This window comes from Pan troglodytes, chromosome 7 (assembly GCF_028858775.2).
Source record: "Pan troglodytes isolate AG18354 chromosome 7, NHGRI_mPanTro3-v2.0_pri, whole genome shotgun sequence".
Classification (NCBI taxonomy): domain Eukaryota; kingdom Metazoa; phylum Chordata; class Mammalia; order Primates; family Hominidae; genus Pan; species Pan troglodytes.
Genome location: NC_072405.2, coordinates 74,719,159 through 74,740,107, shown reverse-complemented (window position 1 = coordinate 74,740,107; position 20,949 = coordinate 74,719,159). Strand labels below are relative to the sequence as shown.

At 38.7% G+C, this 20,949-nt stretch overlaps 1 protein-coding gene across 6 annotated transcripts in view; it reads right to left on the bottom strand.

The window, feature by feature from the left end:
• Positions 1-20,949, bottom strand: part of DNAJC5B (DnaJ heat shock protein family (Hsp40) member C5 beta) — a 117,284-nt gene that overhangs the window by 3,210 nt on the left and 93,125 nt on the right. For 3 of the 6 annotated variants that reach the window (XM_063816086.1, XM_016958994.4, NM_001246535.1), the window contains exons 4-5: positions 20,060-20,273; positions 16,385-16,556 (exon numbers count right to left, since the gene is read on the bottom strand). In XM_063816086.1, the coding sequence (XP_063672156.1) occupies positions 16,385-16,556; positions 20,060-20,273 (386 nt within the window). Of the gene's footprint in view, positions 1-16,359; positions 16,557-20,059; positions 20,274-20,949 lie in introns of all 6 variants that reach the window. The other 3 variants (XM_063816087.1, XM_063816088.1, XM_009455344.4) reach the window with 1 other exon arrangement.

The window sequence follows — 20,949 nt, the reverse complement described above, 5'->3', positions numbered from 1 at the left end:
CTCTTCAAGACTATTTCTCTATTGCCTCTCACGAAAAGTAGGTTAGTAGAAAAAGATCAAAGTACATTATATTGAAGATAATAAATACCAATGGATATAGTACTCTATTTAAAAGAAAAATATTGTCAGACTGAATTTTAAAAACCCAAGCTACATTTAAAAATAAGGATAAAAATAGAGACTAAAATGATGAAAACATATTTACCACACAAACACTAGTGGGAAGAAAGCTAATGTAAGTATATTTTAACAGACAAAATAAGATATAAGACAAAAGCATTTCTGGGGCTAGAAGTAACTCCATAATAATAAAATGTTTAATTCACCAAGTAGCTGTAAATATTCTAAACTTATATATACTAATAACATAACCTCAAAATCAAAATCATAAATCAAAAATCGAAAGAACTTTATAGAGAAATAGAAAAATTCATCATCACTGTGGAAAATTTGACTGCTTTCAGCACCTAACTCATGAAATCAAGCAAGGAAATCTTATGTAGAATTTGAAAAGGACTATGTTATGGACAGAATTGTGTCTCCCCAAAATTCGTATGTTGAAGTCCTAATTCCTAGTACCTTACAATGTGATCATATTTGGAGATAGGGTCTTTAAAGAGGTAATTAAGTTAGAAGGAAGTCACTAGAGTGGGCCCTAATCCAACAGGACTGGTGTCCTTATAAGAAGAGATTTGGACACAGAGGAAACACCATGTGAAATCACAGGGAGATGAACAGCTACAAAACAAGAAGAGGGGTGTCAGAAGAAACCAACCCTGCTACCTCGATCTCTGACTTCTGACCTCCAGAACTGTGAGAGAATAAATTTCTGTTGTTTAAACCCCCAGTTTGTAGTACTTTGTTATGGCTGCCTTAGCAAACTAATATATACAATAAATTAGCTTTATTCAATAGACATATATGGAACAATGAACATAACAAATGCAGAATGTGTTGTTTTGAAGCAATGTGGAACATTTATAAAAACTGGCTAAGTTCCAGGCTGTACAGCAAGTCCTAAGACATTTCAAAGCACTGGTATCATAGTGTTGACATTTTCTGATCACAGAGCAGTCAAGTTAGATACAAACAACAAAAAGTAACCTCGAAATCCCAAGATTGAAAATTAAGATATACACCAGCCTAACTTAAAGAAAAAATCAAAATAGAAATCAGAAAATATTTAGAACTCAGATGATGAGAACAATATAAGAACATTGTGTGTGTGTGTGTGTGTGTGTGTGTGTGTGTGTGTGTGAAGCTAAAGTATAACTTATAGGAAAATTCAAAATTTATAGTCTTAAATTTTTAATGTAAGAACAGAGGAAGGGCTGAAAATTAAGAAGTACAAAAATTAAGAAGTTAGAAAATAAACAAAATAAACTGAGAAATAAGAAAGAAAGAAAGAAATTAAGTAGAAACAATCAACAAAACCAAAAGTTGTTTATTTGAGAAGACTGATAATATTGTAAGACATCTGGTGAGAATGGTTGAAAAAAAAAGAGAGAGAGAGAAAGCAGAAATGACCAATGTAAAGAATAAAAAACAGAATAATCATGCAGATACTATAGATGTATGAAGGATAAGAGGAAATCTTGAAGAAACCATTTTTTCTTTTTGTAAATAAAAAAGAAGGGAAACCTAACTGGTCTATAAACATTAAGTAAATTAAATCAATAGTTTAAAATTTGCACAGTTACATGCTAGCCCAGAAAGTTCTTCAAAATCCTGTAGAAAGAATCCCAGTATTACACAAACTCTCCAAGAGAAGTAAAAAACAAAGGAATACTTCGTAATTTATTTCATGAGGCATAATCTTGATACAAAATACAGTAAGGAAAGTTTGAGAAAGGGAAATTATAGACCACTCTCATTAACACTGTCACAAACATCTAAAACAAAATATTGACCAGCTCATTTCATCAAATAATACAATAGTCAATACATGAAGACTATGCTGAATTTAATTATCTAAGGAGTGCAAAGTTGTTTTAATATTGGAAAACCAATTCATATAATTCATCACATTAACAGATCAAAGGAGAAAAATCATGACCATCTCTGATGAAGAAAAAATATTTGAAAAAATTTTACATCCGTGATCAAATATGAAGGTCTAACAAAATAGGAATAGAAGACAATTTTCTTAACCTGATCAAAAACCTATGGCAAACCTACTAATTATGACGCAACCCTGAAAGTACCTTCTCTTCAACATTTTACTAGTAGTCTTGGCAAACACAGAAAGGCAAAACAAAAACTGGGTTCACATACTTGGTGCGGTTTAAAAAAAATAAAAAATGATAAGAGATGGAGGGGAAGAATCAAAACTGTCAGTACTCACAGATGAGACAAACAGTTAAGTAGAAACCCTAAAGAATTTACAGGTAAATAATTAAAATTAGCAAGAGAGTTTACCTAGTTTCTTGGATTCAAAAATCAATGTTTTTAAAAGTACATTTCTATATGCCAGAAAACAAGTAGGAAAATACATATATAATTGATTGGTAGTAAGAAAAATGGTAAAGTATTCAAAAATAAATGTAATAAAGATATAGAAAATACATCCTTAGTGAAAGCTAATAAATGGTGAAATATACCATGTCACATATTAAAAGACTCAAATTCTTAAAGGTGTCAATTCTACCTGTTGATCTGTAGATTCACTGCAATTCTAACCAAGATCCTAAAAAGTTTTGCTTAGGGAATTCTTGTTAAATAACTTGACAAAAACCTGATTTTTAGATTTATATAAGAAAGAAAATGCTAAGGATATATGACTCACCTGAAGTACAAGTGAGGAGGATTTGCTTAAACAGATATTAGGGATTGTGATAAATGGGCTTGGTATTGCATAAAAAAAAAAGACCAATGGACTAGAACAGAAAGCCCAGAAACTGCTCCATATATCTATTGAAACTTAATGTTTATCAAAACCAAAATTAGAAATCAGTGTGCTGAAACAATTTGTTTTCTATCTGGAAAAAAAATGAAATTGGAGTCCCACATCATACTACATGTAAAAATCAATTCCAGGTGATTAAACTCTTATATGTGAAAAGGCAAAACTATAAAACTTTGAAAATCTATATAGGAGAACATCTTTATATGTTTGAGGTAGCACAGGATTTCTTAATCAAACCACAAAAATCACTAAACATAAAGGCAAAGACTGAAAGTCTGTTTACATTAAAATCAAGAACTTTGATTCATCAAAAAATGCCATAAAGAGTAAAACACCAAATCACAAACTGGGAGAATATGTTTTAAATAAACATAATCAATGAAGAATCAATACCCAGAATATTTTAAAAATCAGTAAGGAAAAGGCAGATGATATAATTTTAAAACCTGCAAAAGATCTGAAAGGGCATTTCATAGAAGGGGAAACCCAAATGAGCAATGAACATATGAAAAGATGTTCAACTTTAATCAAGGAGATAAAAATTAGAACCACAATGACACACCATTTCCCACCTACTAGATTGTCACACATTTACCATCAGGGGATGTCAAGTGGAGGCAAGGGTGTGGGGCAACAGGAACTCTCGTTAACGGTTAGTGGGAATGTAAATTAGTGCAATGATTTTGCAGAACTGCTTGATGTTACCTAATAAGTTGTACAAGTGCATATCCTTTGACTAAGTAATTGCATCCTCCGTATATACCTAGAAAAACTCTAGCATTCATGCACCAGAAAATACATGCAAGAACATTCATAACAGCACCGTTTGTAATGGCAAAAAGTGGACAGTACTCAAATGTCCATTAGCAGTAGAATGGATAAGTAAATTATGGGATGTTCTCCCAAAATATTATACAACAGTGAAAATACATGAATGACAGTCACAATGTGAATGAATCTCAGAAGGACAACGCTGAATGGAGCACACACAGACATAAAATGGGAATAACAGACACTGTGGGCTGCTAGAGTGGGAAGGGGAGAAGCAGACGTGGGTTGAAAAAGTAACTATTGGGTACTATGCTCACTACCTGGGTGACAGGATCTGTACCCCACACTTCAGCGTCACACAATATACCCATGTAACAACCCTGCACATGTACCCACGAATCTAAAATAAAAGTTGAAACTATTTTTTTAAAAAAGAAATATTACACAGTAAAAATAAAGATGAAGAAAGATAATTATTGCATATAAATCTATTCATTTAAGTTCAAAAATAGAGAAAACCAAGCAATATGCCATTAGGATTATAAATATAGTTGTAATATTGAAAAGAATAGTAAGAACTGGTTACACATGATTTAAGACCATTACGTCTGAGGAGGGAAGAGCAAACAAGGAGCTCTAAAGGTGATGGTAACATTCTTTTTCTGAGGTAGAAACTCAGGTCATACTTATTGGTATCATTTAATATTTGAGAAAAACAATAACAGATAAAAGGAATTAGGTGAATTACCCCGAGAACCTCAACCAGTATCTTAGAGAGCTGAGGCCTGAGCCAGGATTGTCTGACTCCACAGCCCTCTGTCCTAGCCCCTGGCATAGACTGCCCTCAAGGTAGCTGGTGTAATAGGCTGAGTCACCTTTGCCCTGTCCCTTTTCGTGGATGTTAATGCCTGGCTTAGGCCTGTGATTTCCTCCACTCATTGTGCTGCGTGAATTTGCAGAGAACAAAGGACTCTCCTTTTCTGAAGGAAGGGTGTTCAGTTTCTTTTCCTAGTCAAATCTTGGTCTACCCTCTCCCCTACTACATATTTTGAAAATTGAGATGAGATTCACATAACTTAAAACCAACCACTTTAAAGTGAACAATTCAGTGGCATTGAGTACATATACAGTTAATGTATGACTCACACTTTGTCTAATTGCAAAACATTTTTATCTCCCCAAAAGGGAACCCAGTCCCCATTAAACAGTTGCTCCCTATTCTTCCTGCCCCACAGGCCCTGGCAACCACCAATCTACTTCCCGCCTCTTTGGATTTACCTATTCTGAATATTTCATATAAATGGAATCATACAATGTTTGTCCTTTTGTGTCTGATTTCTTCCATCTAGCATGATCTTCCCAGGTTCATCCACATTGTAGCATCCACATGTATCAGTACCTCATTCCTTTTTACGGCTGAAAAATATTTCACCTCCCCTCTATATTTTTGCATTTTTCACCATGGAGTCTCTCAAGTCCTTTTCCCCCTTTCCTAGGTAATCCTACCACTCTTGCACTTCTCTAGTACATTGGGGATGGGGATTCCAGCTACTTCCACTTATCACGTTTCATTTTGATGGTTTGAACCTTTGTCTAAGCATATCTCAGTTTGGGTTTCTTTGAAAAATAGTCATTGCACAACTTCTGCTTCATTCGATTACTTGATAAAACTATTCAATAGAGCAGCCCAATATGACTCTACCTGCCTTGCCTGGCATGCAAAGCTCCATTCACCATCTTATCCACAAGAATATGGGGAGAGGCTGTGACAATTCTTTGCTTGTACTAAGATTGGTCCCTTCTAGAGTGCACCATCCCCAGAATCCCCTACCCCTCAACTCCTCCTCCTTCTTAAAGTCTTCTGCTTTAGATGTCACTTCCTGGGAAAGTGTCCTCAACCTGCTGCATGCAGGTGAGGCCCCAAGTGCTCACTTTCACAGCCCCTGTGCTTCTCCTTTGGCAGGCTTATTGTACCTGTAAATTAACTAGTTCTTCATGTGATTATTTACTTAATATTTGTCTCCCCTTCTCCCCTTCTAGTTTGTAAGGTCCAAAGTACCAGGAACTATGTCTTCATTTCCTCTAGCCCCTGGCATGGCATCAGGCAAATACTAAGTGCTCAGTAAATGTCTGCTATTGAAAGACTATCTCAATAAACCTGACCAGTAAGTTTGCTCACTGAACCTAGATGGCCAAAAATCAAAGAAATCTTGGGTTCACTTTGAGCTGCTTTTTGGGGGAGCATTCAGAGCTGACAAGCCTGTCTTACTGCTCTGGCCCAAGACCTTGATGGTGCTGGCTTGATATTTTCATATAAAGAAGAAGCAAAGCATTCTTGACTAGTTGCAAGCATTGTTTTCCATGTATTATTTTTAGAAATTGATTCCTTTTGACTGAGGGAAAGGGGTAGGACGAAGCTTGAGTGGTGAGTGGCAAAAAGGGGAAGGATGAATTTAATCTCTTCCTTGGTGCCTTTTTCCTGGGCAGTAAGATGTGATGAATACTAAATAGCAAATGTAATAAATGTCTCAATATCTTGGCCGAAAGTGAGAGTCTAATTACAAGCCATATGGCCTCTTCATCTCAGTGGTTGTGTGGTTGTGAATGTATTTGGGTTTTATCCAGGTGAGTGGCAAGAACAGTTAAGCAGTCAACAGATTTTTCTATGCACCGAATCTCACATTTTTAGATCCAAGGTCAATAATATAAAACACTTTCTCTTTTATTCTCCCTCCTTTAAAAAAAATTGGGGAAATCATGACTCCACAGTTTTTTTGTTTGTTTGTTTGTTTTAGGGTTTAGCTGGAAATTTTGGTTGGATGTCATTCTACTGCCTTCAGCTTGGAAAAACCAAACTGAATTTAGATCTTATATTTTGGGTTTGCTTTGCCAAGGTGTTCAGAGGTAACTGGTTCCAATTTGGGCTCTTGCTTCCATACCTTCTCTCTCTCTCTCTCTCTACCACACACACACACACACACACACACACACACACACACACACACACATGCCTGCACGCACACACACTACATACACATACATTGTCCCATGAAACAAGGCTCTCTCTCAAGATGGTCTGTAAAGCCCTCATAGTGGAATTCTGATTTCATTGTGGCCTTCAACTGCTAGAGGAGTATAGGGTCTAAGTGAGCTTTTTAAAAATATACCACCCAAAATTTCACAATGTAGAACTCCTAATTTGTGAACATATGAAAGTAAGGGAAATAAGTTGGTACCTATTACCTTTTACCTTTAAGGTTTCAAATTTTCAAAGACAACAAAACTGGGGAAGGGTTCCCCCAAGACACTATCTATCTTCCATTTGATCTTGATTGAGTCATAAGAACAATAGAATGCCTCTGTGTTCCTGGGATCCCATTGGGAGTATATTTCTATTTTAAGAAAGACATAGGAATCTGCTTATAAGTTCTGTAGTTGCCAGTGAATACTGAAGATGCCACTGTTTGAACTTCCCCCCTTTATTTCTTAAAGGTAGAAGCTGGATTATACTTTCCAATATAGTTTAAAGGGACATAAAAACCCAAACAAATCTCTCCCTTCTGCTACCAAATCCCACCCTGTACCACCACTATTGAACAGAGATTGATACAATTTTGTATCATCAAAAGGTATCTTAGACTTTGGCTAGAGTCAAGGAGTAGGCATGTTTGAATATGCACATAATAATAAATATGCAAGAAAAAGTCTTAGATACATAATTAGAATTGTTAAAAGTATCTTAAGGCAGGTGAAAAATATTTCTAATAGTTTTTATAAGTCAACAGTTAAGAAAGGATTTGATATTTCAAATTTGGATTTCATAAATTAAGAAATAGTTATAATGTCCTATAACATGTACTCAAAAGTGAAATTTGTGGTGTTTGGTCACTGATATGGTTTGGCTCTGTGTTCCCACACAAATCTCATCTTGAATAGTAATCCCTACATGTCAAGGGAGGTGATTGGATCATAGAGACGGTTTCCCCCATGCTGTTCTCTTGATAGTGAGTTATTACAAGATCTGATTAGGTTAAAAGTGAGGCACTTCCCTTTCACTCACTCCTCTGTCTCCTGTTGCCTTGTGAAGAAGGTGCTTGCTTCTCCTTCACCTTCCTCCATGACTGTAAATTTCCTGAGGCCTCCCCAGCCATGCAGAACTGTGAGGTCAATTAAACCTCTTTTGTTTATAAATTACCCAGTCTCAGGTGGTATCTTTATAGCAGAGTGATAACAGACTAATACAGAAAATTGGTACAGGCAGAGTGGGGTACTGCTATAAAGATAATCTGAAAATATGGAAGTGACTTTGGAACTGGGTAACAGTCAGAGGTTGGAACAGTTTGGAGGGCTCTGAAGAAGACAGGAAGATGTGGGAAAGTTTGGAACTGTCTAGAGACTTGTTGAATGGCTTTGACCAAAATGCTGATAGTGATATGAACAATGAAGTCCAGGCTGAGGTGGTCTCAGACGGAGATGAGGAACTTGTTGGGAACTGAAGCAAAGGTCACTCATGCAGAGACTGACAGCATTTTGCCCCTGCCCTAGAGATCTATGGACCCTTGAACTTGAAAGAGATGATTTAGGGTAACTGGTGGAAGAAATTTCTAAGCAGCAAAGCATTCAAGAGGTGATCTGGCTGATTCTGAAAGCCTTCAGTTATATGTGTTCACAAAGAGATGGTTTGAAATTGGAATTTATGTTTAAAAGGCAAGCAGAGCATAAGGTTTGGATTTGCAACCTGACTATATGGTAGAAAAGAAAAATCCATTTTCTGGGGAGGAATTCAAGCCTGCTGCAGAAATTTGCATAAGTAACGAGAAGCTGAATGTTAATAGCCAAGATGATGGGGAAACTGTCTCCAGGGCATGTACAGACCTTCACAGAAGGCCCTCCCATCACAAGCCTGGAGGCCTAGGAGAAAAAAAAATGGCTTCTTGGGCCAGGGCCAGGGCCCCACTGCTCTGTGCAGCTTCAAGACTTGGTGCCCTGCATCCCAGCCACTCCAGCTCCAGATGAGGCTGGAAGGGGCCAAGGTACAGCTAAGGCTATTGCTTCAGAGGGTGCTTCAAATCTTGGTGGCTTCCACGTGGTATTGGGCCTCCTGGTGTGCAGAAGACCAGAGCTGAACTTTGGGATCCTCCACCTAGATTTCAGAGGATGTATGGAAATGCCTGGATGTCCAGGCAGAAGTCTACTGCAGGGGTAAAGCCCTCAGGGAGAGCCTCTGCTGGGGCAATGCAGAAGGGAAATATGGGTTTGGAGCCCCCACACACAGTCCCCACTGGGGCACTGCCTAGTGGAGCTGTGAGAAGAAGGCTACCATCCTCCAGATCCTAGAAAGGTAGATCCATCAATAGCTTGCACCAAGAACCTGGAAAAGCCACAGGCACTCAATGCCAGCTGGGAAAGGCAGCTGCAGGGGCTGTACCCTGCAGAGCCACAGGGCCAGAGCTGCCCAAGGCTGTGGGAGCCCACCTCTTGCATCAACATGCCCTAGATATGAGACATAAAATCAAAGGAGATTTTGGAGCTTCAAGATTTAATGACTGCCCAGCCAGGTTTCAGACTTGTCTGGGGCCTGTGGTCCCTTTGTTTTGACCAGTTTCTCCCATTTGGAATGGGAACATTTACCCAATGCCTGTACCTCCATTGTATCTTGGAAGTAACTAACTTGCTTTTGATTTTACAGGCTCATAGGTAGAAGGGATGTGCCTTGTCTCAGATGAGACTTTGGACTTGGACTTTTGAGTTAATGCTGGAATGAGTTAAGACTTTTGGGGACTATTGGGAAGGCATGATTGGTTTTGAAATGTAAAAAGGACATGAGGTTTGGGATGGGCCAGGGGCAGAATGATATGGTTTGGCTCTGCGTCCCTATCAAATTTTATCTCAAATTGTAATCTCCATGAGTTGAGGGACGGACCTGGTGGAAGGTGACTGGATTATGGGGCTGGTTTCCCTCATCCCATTCTCACGATAGTGAGTGAATTCTCATGAGATCTGAAAGTTTAAAAGTGTGGCACTTCCCCTTTGCTCACTCTCTCTCACCTGTCACCTTGTGAAGAAGGTGCTTGCTTCTTTTTCACCTTCTGCCATGATTGTAAGTTTCCTGAGGCCTCCTCAGCCATGAGGAACTGAGTCAATTAAACCTCTTTTGCTTATAAATTACCCATACTCTGGTTGTATCTTTATAACAGTGTGAAAACAGACTAATACAGTAACTGAATTCAAATCATAAATGTATTTCCCTAGTTAATCCCTGTTCCTTTCTCTTATTTTTTAGTATAGTAAGGTATAAGAAGACAAAGTGTTAAGTAGCTATTACTTTTATTCTGGAGTAAAGATTGCCCCATATCAGTTTTACTATACTTTGCATCTTGACATTTCTGGATAAAAGATGGGGAGAATAATAGAAGAAAGAACTGCTAACCATATTTCCTTAAAATTAGTGCTCATGTATGAAAAATTAATTTCCTGTGGTAATCTTCATATGCTGGTCAAATATCCAAGTACAATATAATAATCTGTAACATAGAATTTAGATGGGTAATTAATATAAAGCCCTGGCTCCACTTAGTCTTCCCCATCCCACCTTGTCTCATCTTAATTAGTTTTCCCCTTCCCTAAAACCAGAGTATTATGCTCTGGAGGCATTTTGTCTTCTTCCTTGCCAGTGAGGGTTGGCTCCTCTGTTCTTTTAAACACCTTTATATAATGTAGATTTTTTAATGTAAATGTAAAGTTAGCTAATAGTTCCTTCAAAGAAAAATTTCTGTTGGCAAAAGTCATCAAACTTGAAATCCTGATTTATAGTACACACAAGGAAATATCCTCAGTAGTGGCTATATAACTTGCCAAACCCAGTTCAAAATGAAAATGTGAGGTACCTTATTCAAAAATTAAGAATTTTAAGACAGCGACAGCACAGCAGCAAACCAAGTGCTAGAAATCTTAGACAGTGCAACAAGGCAAGAAAAAGAAACAAAAGGAATACAGATTGGAATGGAAGAAATAAAACTGTCTCTATTTGTAGATGATATAATTTTCTGCATAGAAAATCCCAAGGAATTTACACACACACAAAAATCCAAACTGTTAAATGAGTTTAGCAAAGACATGGGATACAAAGGCAATATAAAAAGAAATTGTAAATACTTGCAATGAACAACTGCAAGCAAAATCAAAACCAATGCCACTTACAATAGCTCTCTCCAAAATGAAATACTTAGGTACCCATTTAACAAGACATTACCAGCTTTGTATGCCAAAAACTACAAAATGTTCATGAAAGAAATCAAATGAGACGTGGATAAGTAGAGATACATATTGTTGATGGATTGGAATATTCAACATAGTAAAGATGTCAATTCTTTCCAAGCTGATCTACAAATTTAATGCAATTCCAATAAAAATGCCAGCAGGATTTTTCTGTAGACATAGACAACTTGATTCTAAAATTTATATGGAAAAGCAAAGATACTAGAAGAGCCAAAACAATTTTGTAAAAAAAAAATAAAGTTGGAAGAATCACACTACCTGATTTTAAGGCTTACTTTAAAGCTACAAGAGAGCAAGACAGTGTGGAATTGATGAAGAGATAGACACATAGATCAATGGGACAGACTAGAGAGTATAGGAATAGGTTCATAGAAATATGGCCAATTGATATATATATATATATATTTTTTGAGATGGAGTCTCGCTCTGTCGCCCAGGCTAGAGTGCAGTGGTGCAATCTCCGCTCACTGCAAGCTCCACCTCCCGGGTTCACACAATTCTCCTGCCTCAGCCTCCCGGATTTATTTTTATTTTTATTTTTTGGAGATGGAGTCTTGCTCTATCACCCAGGCTGGAGTGCAGTGGCACGACCTCTGCTCACTGCAACCTCTGCCTCCTGGGTTCAAGCAATTCTCGTGCCTCAGCCTCCTGAGTCGCTGGGATTACAGGCACCAGCCATCATGCCCAGCTAATTATTGTATTTTTAGTAGAGACAGGGTTTCGCTGTGTTGGCCAGGCTGGTCTTGAACTCCTGGCCTCAAGCGATCCACCAGCCTCTGCCTCCCAAATTGCTGGGATTACAGATGTAAGCCACTGTGCCCGGCCCTGGCCAATTGATTTTTGGCAAAGATGGAAAGACAATTCAATGAAGAAAGGATACATAGTAGAGACCATGTAGAGGATACAGAGAACGTTTTCAACAAATGGTCTTAGAACAATTAGATTCCATATTCAAGAAGAAGAAAAAAAAGAGTCTGAACCTAAACCTCACACCTTATATGAAAATTAACTCAAAATGCGTCATAAATCTAAATGTTAAACATAAAACTCAGAAACTTTTAGAAAACATTGGAGAAAGTCTTTATGACATAAAGTTAGTCTGAGTTCTGAACATAACACCACAAAAGCACAATCAACTTAAAAAACAACTGATAAATATGATTTCATCAAAATTTTCCTCTGCAAAGATGCAGGAAAAGGGCATAATAACATGTGGATACCACATTTTTGTAAAACACAAAAAAGTTTACACAAAAATTGTATAAATGTAATTGTGTTTTGGTATCCTTGAGTGGTGCCTGAGGGTGGACTGTAGAGTTATGTTGGACTCTATGCCCTCCTTTGGTGGCTGAATTTTTATGGGCATCTCTTACTTATAAACAAAGTCCTAAACCTCCCCACCACAGGCGGCTTTCAAATGAGCAGCTGCCTAGAAAAGCCATGCAGAGGTGAGGGTTGATTCCTCAGATTCCTCCCAAGTCTAAAATCCTAAGTTTTTTTTATTAGATCCTACCTAAGAATGAAGGATTCCCCAAGTGATAAACAGTTTGCCATTTTTGAATTAAACTTCAGAATCATTAAAATAAGATTCTTAAAGCCCCAGTGTCATACCAGTGCCTTCTAATGGATTCAAACCTTGATGAATGCTGTTTATTCTTTGTCTTGAGTCACTTGATTTTTAAGTGGCTAGTAGACTCTTTCAAGTGTATTTTCTTAAAGAACCTTAAGTGAGTCCCCTTCTTTTGCAGAGCAGATACAAGTCCAGTCCATTTATTGGACCACAGTCCAGAAAGCTTAGTCTTCAGATGAAGTCTGATTTTCATCCTTAACCAGCCTGAGCTCTGGATTAGTGGAGTATAAACGTGAATCTAACTAATACAACTAACTGCAAATAAGGCATAGTTCCTTATAAGGAAAGGGTAGATCCAAGAGCAGTGCTGGATTTACTGCACAGTTAATGAAACTTCAGCTCAGGGATCCTCACCTGTGCCTTCCAAGGGCCTGTTGGGGCCCTAACGATGTGTTCACATTTTTTGTTATTTGCAAAAGACAGATATTTTGGCCACAATCAACAAAAACATCTCTTTCCACTTTGACTTTCCTTCCATCACATTTCTCTGTCTGATGAGTGGCAGCAGAGGGACTGTAGACATTTTGGGGATTTGATTAAGGGGATAAAGAGTTAGGGATAGGTTTCAGTTTAATTTAGTGGGATATGTTTTTGTGGTTTGCAGCAACTCTGTTTGTTAATTATTGTAGCCCTACGAGTGTAGAAATGACTTTAGGTAGATTCCTACAGCTCACTGTGCCAATTCACTTGCTGAGGGGACATGAAAATCTAAACCAGAGGTGATGTTACAAAATGTGAATGTGTCCATTGGGCTCTAATGCTGGGAGTACTGGTTGGAGTAAGGACAACAAGGTTTGAAATGTACAAAATCAAAGGTGTTCTGTGGAAAATTCCTCCAAATCTTATATCTTCTATATGAAATAAACTAAATAGGTGTTTTCCTGAATTTGACAACAATCCCTAAAAATGTAGACAACGTTATCAATAATGAGTTGTAAAGCTGAAATAAACTTTTCTAATTTACCAGTAATAAAACTTTTTGATCAAACATGCTAGAGGAAAGGCAGATTTTTCTTTTTTTTTCATAGAAAATATTTCAAAATGGCCAGGTGTGGTGGCTCACACCTGTAATCCTAACACTTTGGGAGGCCAAGGCAGGAGGATCACAAGGTCAGGAGATCAAGACCATCCTGGCTAATACGGTGAAACCCAATCTCTACTAAAAATACAAAAAATTAGCCGGGTGTGGTGGCACATGCCTGTAGTCCCATCTACTCGGGAGGCTGAGGCAGGAGAATTGCTTGAACCTGGAGGTGGTGGCTGCAGTGAGCCGAGATCGTGCCACTGCACTCCGGCCTGGGCAACAGAGAGAGAGACTTCATCTCAAAAAAAAAAAAAAAAAAAAGAAAAGAAAAGAAAATATTACAAAATTATTGCTATATTAATATGAAGAAGCAATCAATGGATGTGCAGCCACAAAGCCTCAGGGGAAGCGTATTGCAGAGCTGTGCCAGACAGTTAATTAAACAATTGCGATTTTTGTAGATTTTGTGAAATTTATGGTATTGTTAAGTATTTAAGCCTTGCAATTTGTTGTGATTTCTTTTTCTCATTCTAAATATATATTCACTTTCAGATCAATTTTGTGTTCTTTTTCTTAAAGAGGTTTGCCCAAATTGTGTAAATTTCAAGTCCCACAAAATCTGGATCTCTGCATAGGAGCTGCTAAATATTTAGAAATAAGATAAAGCTTTTCCTTTTGGTTAAGAATTCTTAACATAGTCAAACAGGATCGTGGTTTACTTCATCCAGGATCTGACCTCTGTGATGGAATTGGTAGCTCTGGGGTGTCAGAGCTGAGAACAGTGAGAGACATGTAGATTCATCACCAATCACCCAGCAGGGAGGAAACCTGGGTAGAATCTGGCACCTAGTATGGATTTCTGTTCCAGAAAAGAAATCTTCCACAAAGGAGGTCTACTGAAATGACCTGGTGGAGCTTTTATCTAATTTAAAACAGGAAAGACTGTGAGGCTGTTCAGAGAAGTGTGAAACACTGGATTGGGGATATCTAGGTTCAATCCTAGATTGAACCTAGGTATCCTAGGGGATACCTAGGTTTGGTTTTCCCACTGTAAAGGAAAAGTTCAGTTAGGTTGACCCAGTGGAGGATGTTGAAGATACTCTCCTATCTTGCTGTCTCTTCTGGTCCTGTCAGTGACTGAGTACTGGGCTGGGCTGATGGATGTTATGGGAGATCCTATGGTCTATGGGGCCAGCAACCCCTGACATAATCTTGTAACAGTTTCTCTCCTTTACAAGAGCAGATAGGATTCAGATGCTAGGATTGTCATTCTCAGGCAAGTTGTGTCAATGTCACAGACCTTTTCCTGAAGAAAAGGAGTTTCCATGCATACATTGCTCCTTAACCCATTTACTTGTAATCCTGCTTGCTTGGTCTTCTTGGTATAAACGACCCCATTAAAAGATTAATTTGTCCTTTTACATCTCAAATAAAGGAAAATAAAGTTATAATTCTGTTTCACCATGGGCCCACAGTTTGGCTTCAAGGTCAGTAATAAAAAATGGTCAGAACAACCCCTCTGTTTGCTGGATTGGCCACCTACAGGTCCCCACAGCAAGGGGTCCCAGGTCTCAAGAAAACTCCTTCTGTCCTCTCTAAGCTCCCAAGCCTGAAAGAGTCTGGGAATCTGTACAATTTACATGATTGAAGACCCCTTCCTCTGAGCTAGAGTCAGGGTGGGTAATACCTGGATATTACTTAACACTGCATTTCATAGGGAATAAAAGGTGTGTGGAAGCCTTTAACTAGTCTCCAGTGCTTGACAACCTGGAATTTCCTTTTCAGTATGATCAAAAGAATCAGAGTACAATATAGTCCAGAAAAGTACACTGTTCCTAATTTTAGCAGTTCTGACAAAAATGGGCCACTGTCTGAATTATCAAGTAATTCTTTTATTTGGCTGTCTAGGTTTTTTGGGGATTCAGTGATAAAGTCTGTACTCCAGGATAACTATGAGAGAGAATAATGGGAGAGAATGACAGGAGGATCTTGGCTGTAAGGTGGAGCAGGACAATGGCAGGTCTGACCCCAGCTTCTTTAAACAAAGGCATTTCCCAGAGGACGTAAAGTATTCCTGGTGCTGTGAATCCTGTGAGATCTCATCTTTCTTTACATTTTTAAAATTTTTTCACTTTTGGATAGAATGAACTTGAAGAATCAAGTACTACATCACAGTCATGCATACACATGGACACATGGAGGTGGGTTAGCAACGCAAATAGTCCCATCCTTGATGCTGGTTTGAGGCTACTCCTGAAAGAAGCTATATTTCAGGTAAAGAAGGACTTCTCTCTCCTAGTTCACCCAAATTCATAATCAAGTCATTAAAAAGAAGCAAAGTCAAGGGTTGGTGACTTTTTTTGATGCCCACTTTCTTCTATTTCAAAAGAGATCTTAAAGGAACCGGCTGAAATACTTTTTCTGTGAAAAAATTTCTACCTTGGTTCTCCTGCCCTGAGCATTCTCACCCAATCCTCCCTGAATCCAGTGCTCACTCTCTTGTAATGAGACCTGAATTGTATTTCCTTTGATTCATCATCAGCATATTTCATGATTTTCTCTCTAACGGCATCAGGCACTACTTTTCTCTATGCCTGGTAAAGGTATCTATCTTTTCATTCTCCCCAGAAGCTGTACCAAAGCTGACAGTCTGTGAAGTTCCACCCATTTGGTTGTGGGAGCTCTCCTACTATAGTGATAGCTGTCCCCGTGGGACCTGGTGCTTGCTCAGGCCTATGAATGGACACTCACCACCTCTGCTCTCATCCTACCCCACCTTTTTCCATGTCAGACTTGATCTGCTCCTCCAGATCCTCTGGGGACACATAGAAGTCCTCTTCTGGCACTGATGACTCGGGCCGGCAATGTCCACAGCAGCAGTTGCAGCAGCAGCACAGGCAGCAGCAAAAATAGCAGCCCGTCAAGAGGCCAACGATGACAAACAGGGCCTAGGGAAACAGAGGCAAAGCAAAATGAGGATGAGGGGTGATGGGGTGAGGGGAGAACCCATGAAATCAAGTCTGTACCCAGGTACCCCCAGAGACCTGAAGACTTCACAGTTCACCCCACAGGCCACATCTTCACCCTCATCCTTACTCCACATAAGAACTATTTCACTTCCTTAGAAACCCATTTCCTGGTAAAGTTTTGCCTAATAAATTAGACTCAGAGGAAATGACTTGTAGCCAAAGTAATAAAGTATGGCCTTTCTTTTTTTATTCTTAAGCTATATGGTGATCATTATTAGGAGCAGAGCAAAGCAAGACAAAAACCAAAAAACCAACCAACAAAACCTCTGCAGGTGAAATGAGTTAGCAAGCCCCCTGCCCAGGGGAGCTGAATCATTCTCACCAGAATGATAAAGAATGAACTGTCCGATACCTCCCCCTCCTACACTCACATTCCTGCTGATCACCAAGTCCTGGATAGCGTCTCTCCTCAAGTCTCTTGCATCCTCCCTCATGCCTCTATCCTGGCCAGCAGGGCTTCAGAACAGATCTTCACTATGTCTAGTCTGGACACTTCAGGAGCCTCGCAACTGGCCTCCCTGCCTCCCCTCTGGCCTCCCTCAAATCCATGCTGCGCATTGCTGATAGAGTGAACTTTCTGAAATACATGTTCTCTTGAACCCATGTGATGGCACTCCTGCCTCTGAGATACAGCCAAGATCCTTATTATGGTGATCTGGCTCTGCCAATGCCTCCCTGCACCAGCACAGCCCTGTTCTTGCCTTTCATTGCCTTATAGCTCTGCTCTCCCTGTGGATTCATCTGTCTGGACGTCCACCTCCCAGTTCCCCAGTCACCTAACAAAATATCCACCTGGTGTGTAAGACTCATCTTAAAGATCCCTTCTATGACATCTTTCCTGATCCTGCCCAAAACAATGACTCCCTCCTTTGTCCCCAGTTGCATTTCATGCAGACTTCTACTTTGGTGCTTTTTTTAAGTGATACTTTTAGAACATTGATCAGTTTGGACTAGACTGTGAGCTTCCTGCAAGCTGGCACTGTCAGCTAGTCATCTTTCAGTTCCTCCTACTGAAGGACTTAGTACCTGGTATGTGTTAGATGCTTATAAAATACCAGCTGAATTAATGATTGTATAAAGTAATAAATAAACAAATGATTTGCTCCACCTGGTGAACAGCAGCAGGATTTCCCCAAAAACATGAAAGGTTTGCTCGCTGTTTGTTATAGCTAAAAACTAAAAGAAACTCTCAACTCCTCCAATGTGAAGTTATAAAAAGTCAGTTTTTGTGAATTGAGCAAAATCAATTTAAGATTTTATCAAAAATATGTAATTTGAAATAGAAAGAAAGGGGTTTATATACCTTTAATTGAAACACAGATTTTATCTAATTAAGGGAGCAAGAGGGACAAAGAGGACTTGTGTGCCTGTGTATTTCTTCAATAACTTCAGGTAGAAATCTTTAATGTTGACAGCCCTCACCTGCCCCACTCCTGCTTCGTAGACCTGGGCTTCATCTCTGATTCTGGCCCCAGGTTTGAGGTGGAGCCTCTGGTGGCTTGGAGTAGGGGAACTTCAGTCACATCCTCAAACATATAATCTCTTTGATATGGAAAATTTACATTTTCGTAGTCTTAGGTAAATTACTTTGTAAACAACTACAACACCTGCCACCTCACTAACAGTCTCCACAGCCTCCTGTGCAGTGTTCTTGAGCCATTGCCCCAAGAAACTCCTCCCTTTTTTAAGCTATTTTTGTCCTTTTTGTTTTTACTATGCAATTCCCACATTGTTCTCTTCTCTGAACTTTTTCTTTTCATTCATATAATGTTTTGTTCTTTATTCCAACTTGATTGTTTGCCTTCTGTGGAAATAGACTTGCTTTATCCCTTACAGTGCTTAGTACAGTACTAGGCACAGGTAGGTGTCCAATATTTTTATAAGTATGTATCTTTGTGGTACACTGATTAATTCATGTAGTGCATATTTATCACATGATTGCTACATGCAGGTCCACTCTGATGGGTGCCGTGAAATTGGGCTTTGGCACAAGGAGAAGGAAAAGATATGTTTTTTTGTGGTCTTATGTCTAAAGAACCACACCAGGAATTATTTTGCTTATCTCTCACACTACTGGGCAGATTCTGCTTGTCCATGTGAATTTTGATCAATTTTGTCAGCTTCCAAAGCAAGGAAGTTTATTCTCATTTTTATGCCGGCAGGCCCTGATGTGCCATCAGGTGGATGTGTGTAATTATCTGGACCTGCCTCTGCAGTATCTTCCCATGGAAACAGTGTCACGCCCAGAGGTTGGGTTCCCACGCAAACCCACAAAAGCTTGTACTGTCCTATGAACATTCAATCTATTGTCATAAATGACATTGTCGGTGTGTACACTCTCATTCCAAATTCCAAATCTGCTCAACAGGAACTTGTCTCTCCCCTAAGTCTTCAACAACAGAGAAAGGGGTTTCAAAGGGGAATACCAGGTATCCCTGAGAAACAGAACTCTGAGGACTATAGTAAGCAAATTAGGCTAGGTTGCAAGAATCCTTTTGCATGCTGATGTACAAAAACATATTCTCTCTCTTCCTGCATACATAAAACTCAATTTAGCAAGATTTAGTGGAAGAAAATAGCAAACAGATACTACTATTAAACCTGCCTTTTTAGATATTTATTAATTATTATTATGTATTGGAACTTATATGAATGTGAACCGTCCACAAAATATGTTGATGGACTACATGTATGACCCATGTGTAAACATAGTTTTATCAGAAGATAAGGATATTAATATTCACAAACAAATAAAAACCATTACCAAACATATATATACTAGAGATTCCTAGGAAGCCAAACAAAATTTACCACACGAAAGTCAATTCTGATTGCACTAAGCCCTTAAAAATGTTGCCCTTTTCTTGACTAGGTATCCATTTTGCTCTCTGTCCCTGTCTCTGCCTCTCCAGTTCCCTGTCCTCCACTAGTAAATTCTCACCTTTTCCCCCTAATTTCCTTCTCCTCTACCTCACAGCAGGCTCCAAGTGAGTCTCTGACATAATTACCACTCATTCTTCCCAGTATTGTGTTTGCTGATGTAGCCTATGCTATAGATAGAAAAGGACATGGCTAAATTTGCCCTGTAATAATTTATTAAGCAGTTGTCACACTAATAAATTATTTTTGGTTTTGAGCAATGAGTCAGTCCTTACTTAGTCATTATAAAGAATTAATCTGAAGCTCCAAATTCAAATATAATTAATGTCTAGAAGTATTTTAAATCATGTTGTATCTTACAATTATTTGATGAGCTAAACCAGAAATGATCCTAAATAATAGCATTCAGTGGAAGCAATATCTCCTTTTATTTACCAGAGTTTAATAGCAGGAAGGTTAGACTTCCTTTGAGATGGAATCTAAAAGAGTGATTAATATCATGGTCTTACAGGAGATTGTGAAGAAAGGAAATTCAGTTTCACCTTTGCCCACCAGCTCGACAGCACGAAGTAGGTGTTAACGTTTTCGTCTCCAAACTGCTCGGCCACGTAGAGTCCCAGCGATCCGTACTTGTCGTATATGCTTCTCTTTGAAATGTCGGTAAGTATTGCGTGGGCGTTGTTGATTTCTTTAAACTTCTCAGTAGCAGCTGGATCATCTGGATTCTTGTCTGGATGGTGTTTCAGGGCCAATTTTCTTTTAAAATAAAAGAAAAACAAGGAGAGTGTGTTATTTGACAAGAATGAACCATGACATTTTAGAAGGGCACTGTTCATTTGTATATTCTTTATTAGCGCAAATACTGTGAAATGGTGAGTTTCAGACTAGCGGTGATTAACAAGTACATTTTCACTAAATGATGTCCCTTGGTTCGAATGCACAGGCGCAATAGTACTATTTCTCCTCTCACATTTCCAAAGGAATTCTCAGTATCTGCATGACTGTTGAGTCTGAGAGACATTTGTTGTTGGCAAATATGCGAAGTTTCTTTTTACCAAGAAGCCATACAGACCTTTAAGAGTTTCAGCAACAGGACCAGTTTACACCAAACTTCCATTTAGAACCAGAAGAATTTTCCAGAATTAACAGAACATCACAACATATATTCTAAAAGTTCAACTCAGCTATCAAAAAAGTCTCTCTTGAACAAAATTAAGACCCTTTCATTAATCTTCCACAAGTCCTAACTATCTCTTGGTTTTCTGAACAAATACTGTGACTTCTTTTGTATTCAAATGCATATTTGGCCTCTTTCTAAATAGGGTTTTCCACTTAATAATCTATAGAAATTTTCTTGTGGGCATAAGGCCTTCTCCTCTGTGGATCAGAAAGCAGTTCCTGAGGGACTCTGCTGGAAATTCCACCTGACTCA